This window comes from Physella acuta, unplaced genomic scaffold, assembly GCF_028476545.2.
Source record: "Physella acuta isolate Inbredline_101_S28 unplaced genomic scaffold, ASM2847654v3 ptg000473l, whole genome shotgun sequence".
In the NCBI taxonomy this organism is placed as follows: Eukaryota; Metazoa; Mollusca; class Gastropoda; family Physidae; genus Physella; species Physella acuta.
This window is the reverse complement of record NW_026731992.1, coordinates 105356-117779: the sequence shown is the minus strand read 5'-3', so window position 1 is coordinate 117779 and position 12424 is coordinate 105356. Positions and strand designations below refer to the sequence as shown.

General features: G+C 41.2%; 1 protein-coding gene across 8 annotated transcripts in view; it reads right to left on the bottom strand.

Moving 5' to 3' along the window:
* LOC131943909 (EH domain-binding protein 1) overlaps positions 1–11044 on the bottom strand; it is a 68263-nt gene extending 57219 nt beyond the window's left edge. For 4 of the 8 annotated variants that reach the window (XM_059304241.1, XM_059304242.1, XM_059304244.1 and 1 more), the window contains exons 1-7: positions 10880–11044; positions 7615–7777; positions 7359–7416; positions 6410–6559; positions 5480–5658; positions 5077–5303; positions 872–1451 (exon numbers count right to left, since the gene is read on the bottom strand). In XM_059304241.1, the coding sequence (XP_059160224.1) occupies positions 872–1451; positions 5077–5303; positions 5480–5658; positions 6410–6559; positions 7359–7416; positions 7615–7715 (1295 nt within the window). In that variant the 5' untranslated portion in view covers positions 7716–7777; positions 10880–11044. Of the gene's footprint in view, positions 1–871; positions 1452–5076; positions 5304–5479; positions 5659–5760; positions 5782–6409; positions 6560–7358; positions 7417–7614; positions 7778–10879 lie in introns of those variants that run through there. The other 4 variants (XM_059304246.1, XM_059304243.1, XM_059304245.1 and 1 more) reach the window with 4 other exon arrangements.
* Between the last annotated feature and the right edge of the window lie 1380 nt (positions 11045–12424).

Sequence of the window (12424 nt, the reverse complement as noted above, 5' to 3'; positions counted from 1 at the left end):
AAGACAACTCGTAAAAAGACAACTCGTAAAAAGACAACTCGTAAAAAAACACGTTGTGTGAATACGTTACTGACTAGAACACATAGATTTGAACCCGTGTCGAGTGGGATTGCAATCGTGTGCCCAACCACTCGACCATATAGTCTCCCCCATACTGGCCACCAGTTGTTAGGTTATGGTTGTTTGTACACAAACACAGCGTGACAACTACTCAGTAAGCAAAAAGAGGGGGAGTGTCGAACCTTGTTTTCATCAAATTACAGTTACTGGGTAATGTCCCTTTTTCCCGACGTTTTTTGGTACAATTATATAGTGGTCTAAAATGATCAATAAAATGTTTCCATGGATTAATTTAGTAATAAAAACAATAGAATATTCAATTGTCATCCAAAACAAAGCTTCCCTGAAAATTTCAGCGCGCTAGCTAACTGGGAAGTGCCAGAAATTTCGATCGCAAGATTGGATTGGAAAGACAAACAAACACAGAAACACAGAAAGACACAGAGAAAGCAAGTTAAAGAAAACGTGGGAATAAAACCTAAGCTACTGTAAGACCATCATAAATAAAACCTAAGCTACTGTAAGACCATCATAAATAAAACCTAAGCTACTGTAAGACCATCATAAATAAAACCTAAGCTACTGTAAGACCATCATAAATAAAACCTAAGCTACTGTAAGACCATCATAAATAAAACCTAAGCTACTGTAAGACCATCATAAATAAAACCTAAGCTACTGTAAGACTATCATAAATAAAACCTAAGCTACTGTAAGACCATCATAAATAAAACCTAACCTACTGTAAGACCATCATAAATAAAACCTAAGCTACTGTAAGACCATCATAAATAAAACCTAAGCCACTGACTTGTCACTCCTGTCCTCAACAGGTGGAGTTATGGCCCTGACAACCAGGGGCCTGTCCTCATCTGGGGTGGTTGGTGGGGTGCCCTCATACAGGGGTCGTCCTGCTGGAGACTGTGAGCTGGGCAGTCTCATGGTTGGGGGGGTGCCCTCATACAGGGGTCGTCCAGCTGGAGACTGGGAGCTGGGCAGTCTCAGGCTCAGTTTCTTTTCTTTCCCTTCACTGGGGGCAGGCTTGGACATCACAGGGAGGGTGCTTGACTTGGCACGCTTAGGCGGCGACTCCTTTCTTGGTGACTCCTTATCAGGTGACTCCTTTCTTGGCGACACTTTGTCGGGTGACTCCTTATCAGGTGACTCCTTTCTTGGTGACTCTTTGTCGGGTGACTCCTTTCTTGGTGACTCTTTTTCTGGTGACTGTTTGTGTGCTGTAGAGGATTTAATGTCCAGTATCACAGGGACCCCTTCAGCTGAAGCTTTTGGTGGAGATTGTGTTTCCTTGTAGGCCTGGAAGGCAGCACCAATGTCGTCGTCCTGCTCATCAAATGGGTTCCCAGCTGGCTTGTTGGTATCATCCTCGTCAGCTGATCAACAGGGAAAACAAACAATGTAACCAAAGAAAAACAGCAAAAACAAAATACATCTAAATTGGGCAGAATATGCTAAATCCTACAAAATATGTATAAATTGGGCTGAGTATGCTATAATAAATCCTACAAAATACATATAAATTGGGCTGAGTATGCTATAATAAATCCTACAAAATATGTATAAATTGGGCTGAGTATGCTATAATAAATCCTACAAAATCCTACCCAAGGGGATTGCCCATAGATGATGCTTAAGTCCTAGAACTGGGGGAGGGTTCAGATGTTTGCTACGTGTGATGAGAGGGAAGGTGAGGGGGTATGACGACATACTTTGGCATTTTAAAAAGTAAAGTTAAAAACTAAACATGAGCAGTAACTTTGTGGTTTTAATTCAAGTCTTGAAAAAAGTGTATGTCAATTAAGACAGAAATTGTTGATTGTACTTTCAGTTCCGACTATTTAAACAACTCAAACTACCCTATAAAGAAATTGTTGATTGTACTTTCAGTTCCAACTATTTAAACAACTCAAACTGCCCTATCAAGAAATTGTTGATTATTTTTTTAGTTCCGACTATTTAAACAACTCAAACTGCCCTATCAAGAAATTGTTGATTATACTTTTAGTTCCGACTATTTAAACAACTCAAACTGCCCTATCAAGAAATTGTTGATTATTTTTTTAGTTCCAACTATTTAAACAACTCAAACTGCCCTATCAAGGAAAGTGTTGTGGAGTAGGAATGTCTAGCTGTGACCATGTCAGACCATGGGGTGGGGGAGGCTAAAATCTTATGACATGTGACATGACAATCTGCTCAATGTGTCAACCTGCTTAAATAGTGTTTCCATAAAATGTTTGCAAGAAATGTAAGCCAAAGCCATAAGAACAGCCATATTCAGCCAAAATCATAAAAGCATCCAAATTCAGCCAAACCCATAAAAGTAGCCATACTCATCCAAAGCCATAAGAGCTACCATGATCAGCCAAAGCCATAAGAGCAGCCAAATTCAGCCAAACCCATAAAAGTAGCCATACTCAGCCAAAGTCATAAGAGCTACTATGCTCAGCCAAAGCCATAAGAGCTACAATGCGCAGCCAAAGTCATAAGCTACCATACTCAGCCAAAGCCATAAGAACTACTATGCTCAGCCAAAGCCATAAGAGCAGCCATATTCAGCTGAAGCCATAACTGTGATAACAACAGCCACGCTTGACCAAAGCCATAAGAGAAGCTGTGATGTCCAATGGAAACACAGGACCTGACCGGTCACGTGGGACGGTCAGCTGACCACTGAAGCGTGGGTCAGTAGTTGGATCAGCAGGACAGTTAGAGATAGGTAACAGTAGGGAACGGTCAGAGAAATGTAGAGTTAAGTAGAGAGTTAGATGTAGATTGTGTGTTAGGGATGGTCATGGGAGGGTGCAGCTAGATAGAAGTAGTTAGCTAGTGTTAATAGATAGTATATAGAATAGACTAGTTAGGTAGAAGTAGAAGCATTCATTTGTATAAATAAAGAATTATTGAACATCTTGAATTGGACTGTGTGTTGGATCTTCTCCTCATCTTCACCACACCACCCTCATATTTGGTGCTGCTGCATTTCCCCACCTCACACCACCCTCATATTTGGTGCTGCTGCATTTCCCCACCTCACACCACCCTCATATTTGGTGCTGCTGCATTTCCCCACCTCACACCACCCTCATATTTGGTGCTGCTGCATTTCCCCACCTCACACCACCCTCATATTTGGTGCTGCTGCATTTCCCCACCTCACACCACCCTCATATTTGGTGCTGCTGCATTTCCCCACCTCACACCACCCTCATATTTGGTGCTGCTGCATTTCCCCACCTCACACCACCCTCATATTTGGTGCTGCTGCATTTCCCCACCTCACACCACCCTCATATTTGGTGGTGCTGCATTTCCCCACCTCACACCACCCTCATATTTGGTGCTGCTGCATTTCCCCACCCTCACACCACCCTCATATTTGGTGCTGCTGCATTTCCCCACCTCACACCACCCTCATATTTGGTGCTGCTGCATTTCCCCACCTCACACCACCCTCATATTTGGTGCTGCTGCATTTCCCCACCTCACACCACCCTCATATTTGGTGCTGCTGCATTTCCCCACCTCACACCACCCTCATATTTGGTGCTGCTGCATTTCCCCACCCTCACACCACCCTCATATTTGGTGCTGCTGCATTTCCCCACCTCACACCACCCTCATATTTGGTGCTGCTGCATTTCCCCACCTCACACCACCCTCATATTTGGTGCTGCTGCATTTCCCCACCTCACACCACCCTCATATTTGGTGCTGCTGCATTTCCCCACCTCACACCACCCTCATATTTGGTGCTGCTGCATTTCCCCACCTCACACCACCCTCATATTTGGTGCTGCTGCATTTCCCCACCTCACACCACCCTCATATTTGGTGCTGCTGCATTTCCCCACCTCACACCACCCTCATATTTGGTGCTGCTGCATTTCCCCACCCTCACACCACCCTCATATTTGGTGCTGCTGCATTTCCCCACCTCACACCACCCTCATATTTGGTGCTGCTGCATTTCCCCACCTCACACCACCCTCATATTTGGTGCTGCTGCATTTCCCCACCCTCACACCACCCTCATATTTGGTGCTGCTGCATTTCCCCACCTCACACCACCCTCATATTTGGTGCTGCTGCATTTCCCCACCCTCACACCACCCTCATATTTGGTGCTGCTGCATTTCCCCACCTCACACCACCCTCATATTTGGTGCTGCTGCATTTCCCCACCTCACACCACCCTCATATTTGGTGCTGCTGCATTTCCCCACCTCACACCACCCTCATATTTGGTGCTGCTGCATTTCCCCACCTCACACCACCCTCATATTTGGTGGTGCTGCATTTCCCCACCTCACACCACCCTCATATTTGGTGGTGCTGCATTTCCCCACCTCACACCACCCTCATATTTGGTGCTGCTGCATTTCCCCACCCTCACACCACCCTCATATTTGGTGCTGCTGCATTTCCCCACCTCACACCACCCTCATATTTGGTGCTGCTGCATTTCCCCACCTCACACCACCCTCATATTTGGTGCTGCTGCATTTCCCCACCTCACACCACCCTCATATTTGGTGCTGCTGCATTTCCCCACCTCACACCACCCTCATATTTGGTGCTGCTGCATTTCCCCACCTCACACCACCCTCATATTTGGTGCTGCTGCATTTCCCCACCTCACACCACCCTCATATTTGGTGCTGCTGCATTTCCCCACCCTCACAGAAGCCGTAAGGGTTCTCACAATTTTTTGACCAGACAATAGTGGAGAAATTTTGTATAGAAAATGAAAAATTCACTATTTTACTAATTTTTTAAAAATCCAAGCAAAGGTGTCATAACACCACAATTTTTTTTAAAACAAGCCAATGGGCACAACTATACTAATTTTCAAAAACAAGCTAAAGTGCCAAAGAAAAAAAAACAACAAAAAAAAACAAGCAAAAGTGCCAAAGAAAATAAAATTTTAAAAAAAAAAGCTGAAGTGCCAAAAAAAAAAAAATAACAAAAAAAAAATAAGCAAAAGTGCCACAATACCAAATGGATTGAGGTGATCATGCTCTTCCTCTTGCTCATCAAAGGGATTACCAAAATGTGCATCCAGCCTGGACATCTGCAAGGTGATGTCATTAATCTGGTGACGCGTGGACAAGCTAACATCACCTGGGAGACCACTTTCATCTTCTTCTTCCAGGTCCTCCAGATTGCCAATATCTGTTTTCCCCATGCTCATTAGACTAGCCACACTTTGCATGTCTTCATCCCTGTAGAGTTCAGGTTATGTCATGTAGATGTCAGCTTATGTCATGTAGACGTCAGGTTATGTCATGTAGAGGTCAGGTTATGTCATGTAGAGGTCAGCTTATGTAATGTAGAGGTCAGGTTATGTCATGAGTCAATAGATTACTCCCCTACATGACACATGACAATGTATACGTACGTAGCTTTACCCTCCCGCAGAAAGACACATGACAGCGTGAGCTCTAAGACAGCTGCCACCACCTTCTTGCTGACAGGTTTCAGCTTGAGCTTCAGGCTGGTCTGGGTGGGGATCTGACTAGCATAGTCCTTCATGTTGATGCTCCTTGATGCTAAAACCTTGCGGCTGCCTTTAGAATGCTGAAAATAAAAAACTTGCTGTCATTTAATACAAAGTTTCTGTTGACAACAGTGCTTCAATAGTGAATGTCCAGTCCTTATGGTGTGTGGGTCAAGACTTACATCTTCAATAGTGAATGTCCAGTCCTTATGGTGTGTGGGTCAAGACTTACATCTTCAATAGTGAATGTCCAGTCCTTATGGTGTGTGGGTCAAGACTTACATCTTCAATAGTGAATGTCCAGTCCTTATGGCGTGTGGGTCAAGACTTACATCTTCAATAGTGAATGTCCAGTCCTTATGGTGTGTGGGTCAAGACTTACATCTTCAATAGTGAATGTCCAGTCCTTATGGTGTGTGGGTCAAGACTTACATCTTCAATAGTGAATGTCCAGTCCTTATGGTGTGTGGGTCAAGACTTACATCTTCAATAGTGAATTCCAGTCCTTATGGTGTGTGGGTCAAGACTTACATCTTCAATAGTGAATGTCCAGTCCTTATGGTGTGTGGGTCAAGACTTACATCTTCAATAGTGAATGTCCAGTCCTTATGGCGTGTGGGTCAAGACTTACATCTTCAATAGTGAATGTCCAGTCCTTATGGCGTGTGGGTCAAGACTTACATCTTCAATAGTGAATGTCCAGTCCTTATGGTGTGTGGGTCAAGACTTACATCTTCAATAGTGAATGTCCAGTCCTTATGGTGTGTGGGTCAAGACTTACATCTTCAATAGTGAATGTCCAGTCCTTATGGCGTGTGGGTCAAGACTTACATCTTCAATAGTGAATGTCCAGTCCTTGTCCTCGTACTGGTGCTGGCGTGAGTCTCTGAACAAGGTGACGGTGATCTCTATGTTCTCTGGAACCTCCCATGTCACCAGGCCCAAGTAAGGGTTTTGTATGGTTGGTTCCCACTTGTAGGGCTGACAAGAAAAACATTTTTGTATGGTTGGTTCCCACTTGTAGGGCTGACAAGAAAAACATTTTTGTATGGTTGGTTCCCACTTGTAGGGCTGACAAGAAAAACATTTTTGTATGGTTGGTTCCCACTTGTAGGGCTGACAAGAAAAACATTTTTGTATGGTTGGTTCCCACTTGTAGGGCTGACAAGAAAAACATTTTTGTATGGTTGGTTCCCACTTGTAGGGCTGACAAGAAAAACATTTTTGTATGGTTGGTTCCCACTTGTAGGGCTGACAAGAAAAACATTTTTGTATGGTTGGTTCCCACTTGTAGGGCTGACAAGAAAAACTTCTTCAACACATTTTAACTCTTTGCTTTCTTCAAAGCTAATCAACCAGCAATCAAACTGAGTCAGCCAATCAATCATATAGCAATCATACTGATGCTGTCAAATGTAAGAACCATTGGGCACTCATGGCCTACCTGTGTGGAGGGAATGTAAGGAACATGGGCACTCATGGCCTACCTGTGTGGAGGGAATGTAAGGAACATGGGCACTCATGGCCTACCTGTGTGGAGGGAATCTAAGGAACATGGGCACTCATGGCCTACCTGTGAGGAGGGAATGTAAGGAACATGAGCACTCATGGCCTACATGTGAGGAGGGAATGTAAGGAACATGGGCACTCATGGCCTACCTGTGTGGAGGGAATGTAAGGAACATGGACACTCATGGCCTACCTGTGTGGAGGGAATGTAAGGAACATGGGCACTCATGGCCTACCTGTGTGGAGGGAATGTAAGGAACATGGACACTACCTGTGTGGAGCGCCTTCTGCTTCTCCTAGTCCAGACTACACACAACTTGTTGGGCTGCCTAGAAAACAATCATGTTATATATATATTAACTCAAGTTACAGTTACTGACCTAGAAAACAATCATATTATATGAATTAACTTAGGTAACATATTGACCATTAATTTATTTATTGCTCACCACTTTATCATTGAGGCAACATTTATTGTCAACTAAAAGTAAAGATTGTACAAGAAAATGTATTCATGCATTACTAACCATTTTTTTGAGCACTCAACAGCCAACTCATGGTAGGATGCTGTGAACTGAAACTTAGAGGCAGATTTACCAACACGCTGCAACCGTTTCCAGACTGACATGCTTGGTTAGAAGACTAGTTTAAGCTAGTCAAACACATTGTTTACCTCCCGCCTTGCTGGCTCTGGAAAACCAAACATACATTTTTACTTTCACGTATATGGAGCATTGGGTAGGTAATCATGCCAACAACAACAAAAAATAATAGATTTTGGCATTTCACACCTTTTTGAGTCAGAAAAACATAGTTTTGCAATTCTGTCAATCATTTTGTGAATACGATAACTTAAGTACTGTTTCAGTTATGTCGACAAAATTTCATATATAAGTATTATCAATGTAGTTTTCTATCAACTTTTGAGTGATTTCTGGTAACTGGAAATGGTACTTTATTACGGCTACAGGACATTACCCCCCCTCCCTGAGCAATTACCCCTCTGTCAGTTACTACCAGAGGAATTACCCCAACCCCCCCCCCCCCCATCCACCAAGATAGAATCCTGATTCTAACTCCAACTCTATACCTATATATTACCTTAATCCTAACCTTAAGACAAAGATGAAAAACCTAAGAATTCACCTCACCCTAAAATAAACCCAGCCAACCCAACTCTAGACATTGATTTAAGCATAAGCCTGACCCTAACACTAACCCTAATCATAGATCTAAACCCAGACCTAGCCCAAACTCAAACCCTTGCCGAACCCCGAACCGGGGGTAATGTCCTATTTGAGGGGGGGGGGGGGGGTTTATTGCCCTGTTCCCCTTTATTACTGTGGGAACACAATTACTTGAGTACTGTTTCATTTAGGCAGACAAAATTTCATATATAACTTATATAGTGTGAGGTTGGCACCATGAGTTCCCAGCTATCTTAATACATGGTGTCAGTTGATTGGAGTTCCCACCTACTATCTTAGTACATGGTGTCAGTTGATTGGAGTTCACAGCTACTATCTTAGTACATGGTGTCAGTTGATTGGAGTTCACAGCTATCTTAGTACATGGTGTCAGTTGATTGGAGTTCACAGCAACTATCTTAGTACATGGTGTCAGTTGATTGGAGTTCACAGCTACTATCTTAGTACATGGTGTCAGTTGATTGGAGTTCACAGCTATCTTAGTACATGGTGTCAGTTGATTGGAGTTCCCACCTACTATCTTAGTACATGGTGTCAGTTGATTGGAGTTCACAGCCACTATCTTAGCACATGGGAGGTGGGTCTGCTGACTGGGAATCCTGGGGATCACGGGTACCACTTGAATCAATGCCACAATGCACCAACAGCGTCCTACGGCTTAGAGTGCCCTACACTACTAGGGCTATGATGTATAATTAAGTTCACAGTTTTCTTGGCACTGGTGTTAGATGATTGAGCGTCATGCACAGATGGTCAGGGGTACTACACAGGGGTCAGGGGTGTTACTTGAATCAAACGACAAGTTGTACCGAGGGCATCCTCCCAAGAGCGCCCCACTATGACCCTGACACCTGGGTGATGGACAAGGTGTTTTCACACAGCACGGCTTGGTTCATCTGTTAATTTTAATTACTGTAGTAAAGTGAGATACTGCTTAATAACATCTTCTTTCTTGAGGTGGTGTGACCCGGGTGTGGCACATTGCAATTGGAACTTTATATTTCTGTGTTTTATGACTATATTTGTACACAATCAGCATTCTATGCTTTTAAAATTGATAAAGGGTAAGTATACCAAGTCAGTTTAAAAAATAATAAAAACGATCATCAATGAAAAAAGCGTTAACATTCTATTTTTAGGTATGACATAAAAAATAGTCATAAATCTGGCCAAATGATTGGATTCTTGCGCGCACACTTTTTCCCACACCTCGTTTTCACCAAAAAAGATTACAATAAAATGGCATTATTGAGGGGTGATCATTTTCACCAAACATATCTCATAAACACCATAAATTATTACCAGTTAATTGTAATGTGTGTAAAATTAATGCTTTAAAGTTTATCATTCACGTAGGCTGGTTTATTATGGAAGTGATATTTTAGAGTTATTTAATTTGAAAGACTAGAATATATAGATCTACTATCACTAAGGCGCCACTTGTGAGACAAACAAAGAAATTAGGTCAAAAGTACATCTGACAATGCTTAAATAAATAACAGACTTAAATAGAAACAGATAATTCCGATATCTAAAATTCTAGATGGCTTCGTAATCATTAGTTTTATCCCCATACCGCGTAGCGAAAGCAAAACTAATCGCCATTTTAGTAAGCGCATGAGCCATGAGATGGCACAAAAACATCAAACCCGGAAACTTTGAACAGCCTAATGTAAACCCAGGTAGAATTCTTCGTCATTTACATACTTCACGACCTTCGCCACAGCTTAAAATATCGTCGAAAACTAATTCCGCAAAAAAATATTGCCCTTGAAGCACCAATATATATATATATATTATAATAAATATCACCAAGCAATATTGGGTTAAGAGTAAGAAGATTATCAACGGCGAAGATCGAATTTCGGTAAAACCTTAGTTTAGCGTCGGAAATTATCGGGTAATGTTTGTTGAGTTTCGGTAATTAGAGTTACGGTAAACCATGGTTTATTTGACCATTGAAATATAAATAAATTGAAAGTCGATTGTAGTAGGCCTAAATTGTTTTAATTTTTTAAGTTTAATCGACAAAAGGAAACAAGAATAAATATAATAGTAGATTTAAATTAGTAGATCTAAAAATAAAAAAAAAAAAACAAATATTAGCCTATTATAAATATAAATAATGAAGTCAAATGTAATAATTTAATGCTTTTGGCTTGCAGCGGATTTGCAACCATTAATTAATTAGATCTAGATCTAGCTAGATATCTAGCTGCTAGGCCAAGTAAAAAAATCTAGATTACGAAAATAGTAAAAATGATTACAAAATGTAAAAATGATTAGGCCTACAAAAATAAATCTATCCAAATTTTAAACATTCTGTATAAAAATAAAATATGACGCCAAATAAAGTATGGTTTACAGTACTTCCGGTGAATTCCGGAAGTGTGTGACGGACTTTGGCATTGTTTTACTGTTTTTTACTGCTATACGATTCCGGAATAATAACCGACGCTAAACTAAGGTTTTACCCGAATTTCAATGAATTTGCACATTGACATTTTGCGGCACATATCATGTTTCCTGCATTTTCAGAGCTGGAACCAAGAATTAAGACAGAAACACGTCCACGCAAACTTACAATTGAGAAAATGTAGTTTGCGTAGTTTGAATTCAATTTACAGAGTTTCAGCTCATACATTACAAATCATATTAATAGGTTATTATAGGCCTGCTATGTATATTTATAAAATTCTCAGATGTTTATTATTGTAGTAGTCGCCATGTTGATCAACAAATTATCACGTGACTTCCGCATTATCTATTTACCGATTTATGCGTGAAACAATTTCCCTTGAAAAAGACTCCTAATTTATTTTTAAAAAACTTTAATTATAATAAACTTTATAAACTTATACGTAATTGGGGGTCATTCATTTTTTTTTACAAGCGTGGGGGGGTCGTTGACCACGGCAATTTTTTAAAACAATTCTTGGTATTTCAAGTTCGTTTTTAAACATTTCAAATAATTGTAACTAAATCATAGTAGGCCTACAATCTTTATTTTGTGTCAAAGCCTAAAATGATGTAGATCTAGTCATTTTTTTTCATGTAAAAACAAAACAAAACAACCACGTTACAATTATCAGCGTGTGTATACTGTGCTCGCTTTTTCAGGTGTGTATGGCTAACGTTCAGCGCAAACACACGCGAAAGGGGGAGAAGCGGTTCGTTATGGAAACACGTGTAACGTAAAGTTGGGTAAAAGTAATACAATGACGTCACGTTGATTAGTCAATCTACCCTAACCTATAGTCGCTACAAAATGACATTAAAAAATTCGTTCTACAGTATCTTCAATTGAAAAAAAATTGTATGACTGCCTGCAATATCTGACTCTTTATGAAAAATAGTGGGTAACAAAGCCTTCAAAATCGTGGAGTATTGAGAACAATTTTAGATCGTCTTAGCACATTCACACAACCACAGTAAATTTACACGCCGTAGACATACGGACATCTTGGAAAAGTTTGAACTCCCAATTATTATTTAGGCCTAGTAATAGATGTTACCGAAAATATCAAATCCCTATTTAACATTATCAGTTATTAACATAGCAATGTACACATTACATGTTAATTAATCAGTGATTTTGCAGCTTGTTTTGAGAGGTCTACTAAATTTTTGTGGACGTCCACAATGGGGGGGGGGGGGGTCGTTGAAAGTGGACCCGATGGTTCACCTTATAAGGATAGCAACTAGTCTCTTCTCTTGAACGTTTCGCCTCTTTGTATGCTTTATTTCGATGGTTGTCTAGATTGGAGCTATGTATTAGCACGTATTTTGCGATATTAGTATTTTTTTTTATGTTTGTCGGCCTTATCGTCTGTCGGTCTTGTGGTCTGTCGGCCTTTTGTCCGTGTCGGCCTTAATTTATCCGGATCCCTATTTGGTGGCAGGCAGCTCAAGATCAATAGGTCTTTAAAACAGCGTTCCCTTCATAAGCTCCACTGCAGCTACCATTTCATAAATCTAGAAAAAAAAAATTATTTATATAAAAAAAAGTTTAAACGTTTCTTCCCCCCCCCCCCCCCACCACCACACACATTACCAGCGTTTCTTCCAGACTTTTTTCTCCGGGGGGGGGGGCATTTGAAATTTTCGGGGGGGGGGGGCGGTAGACTTT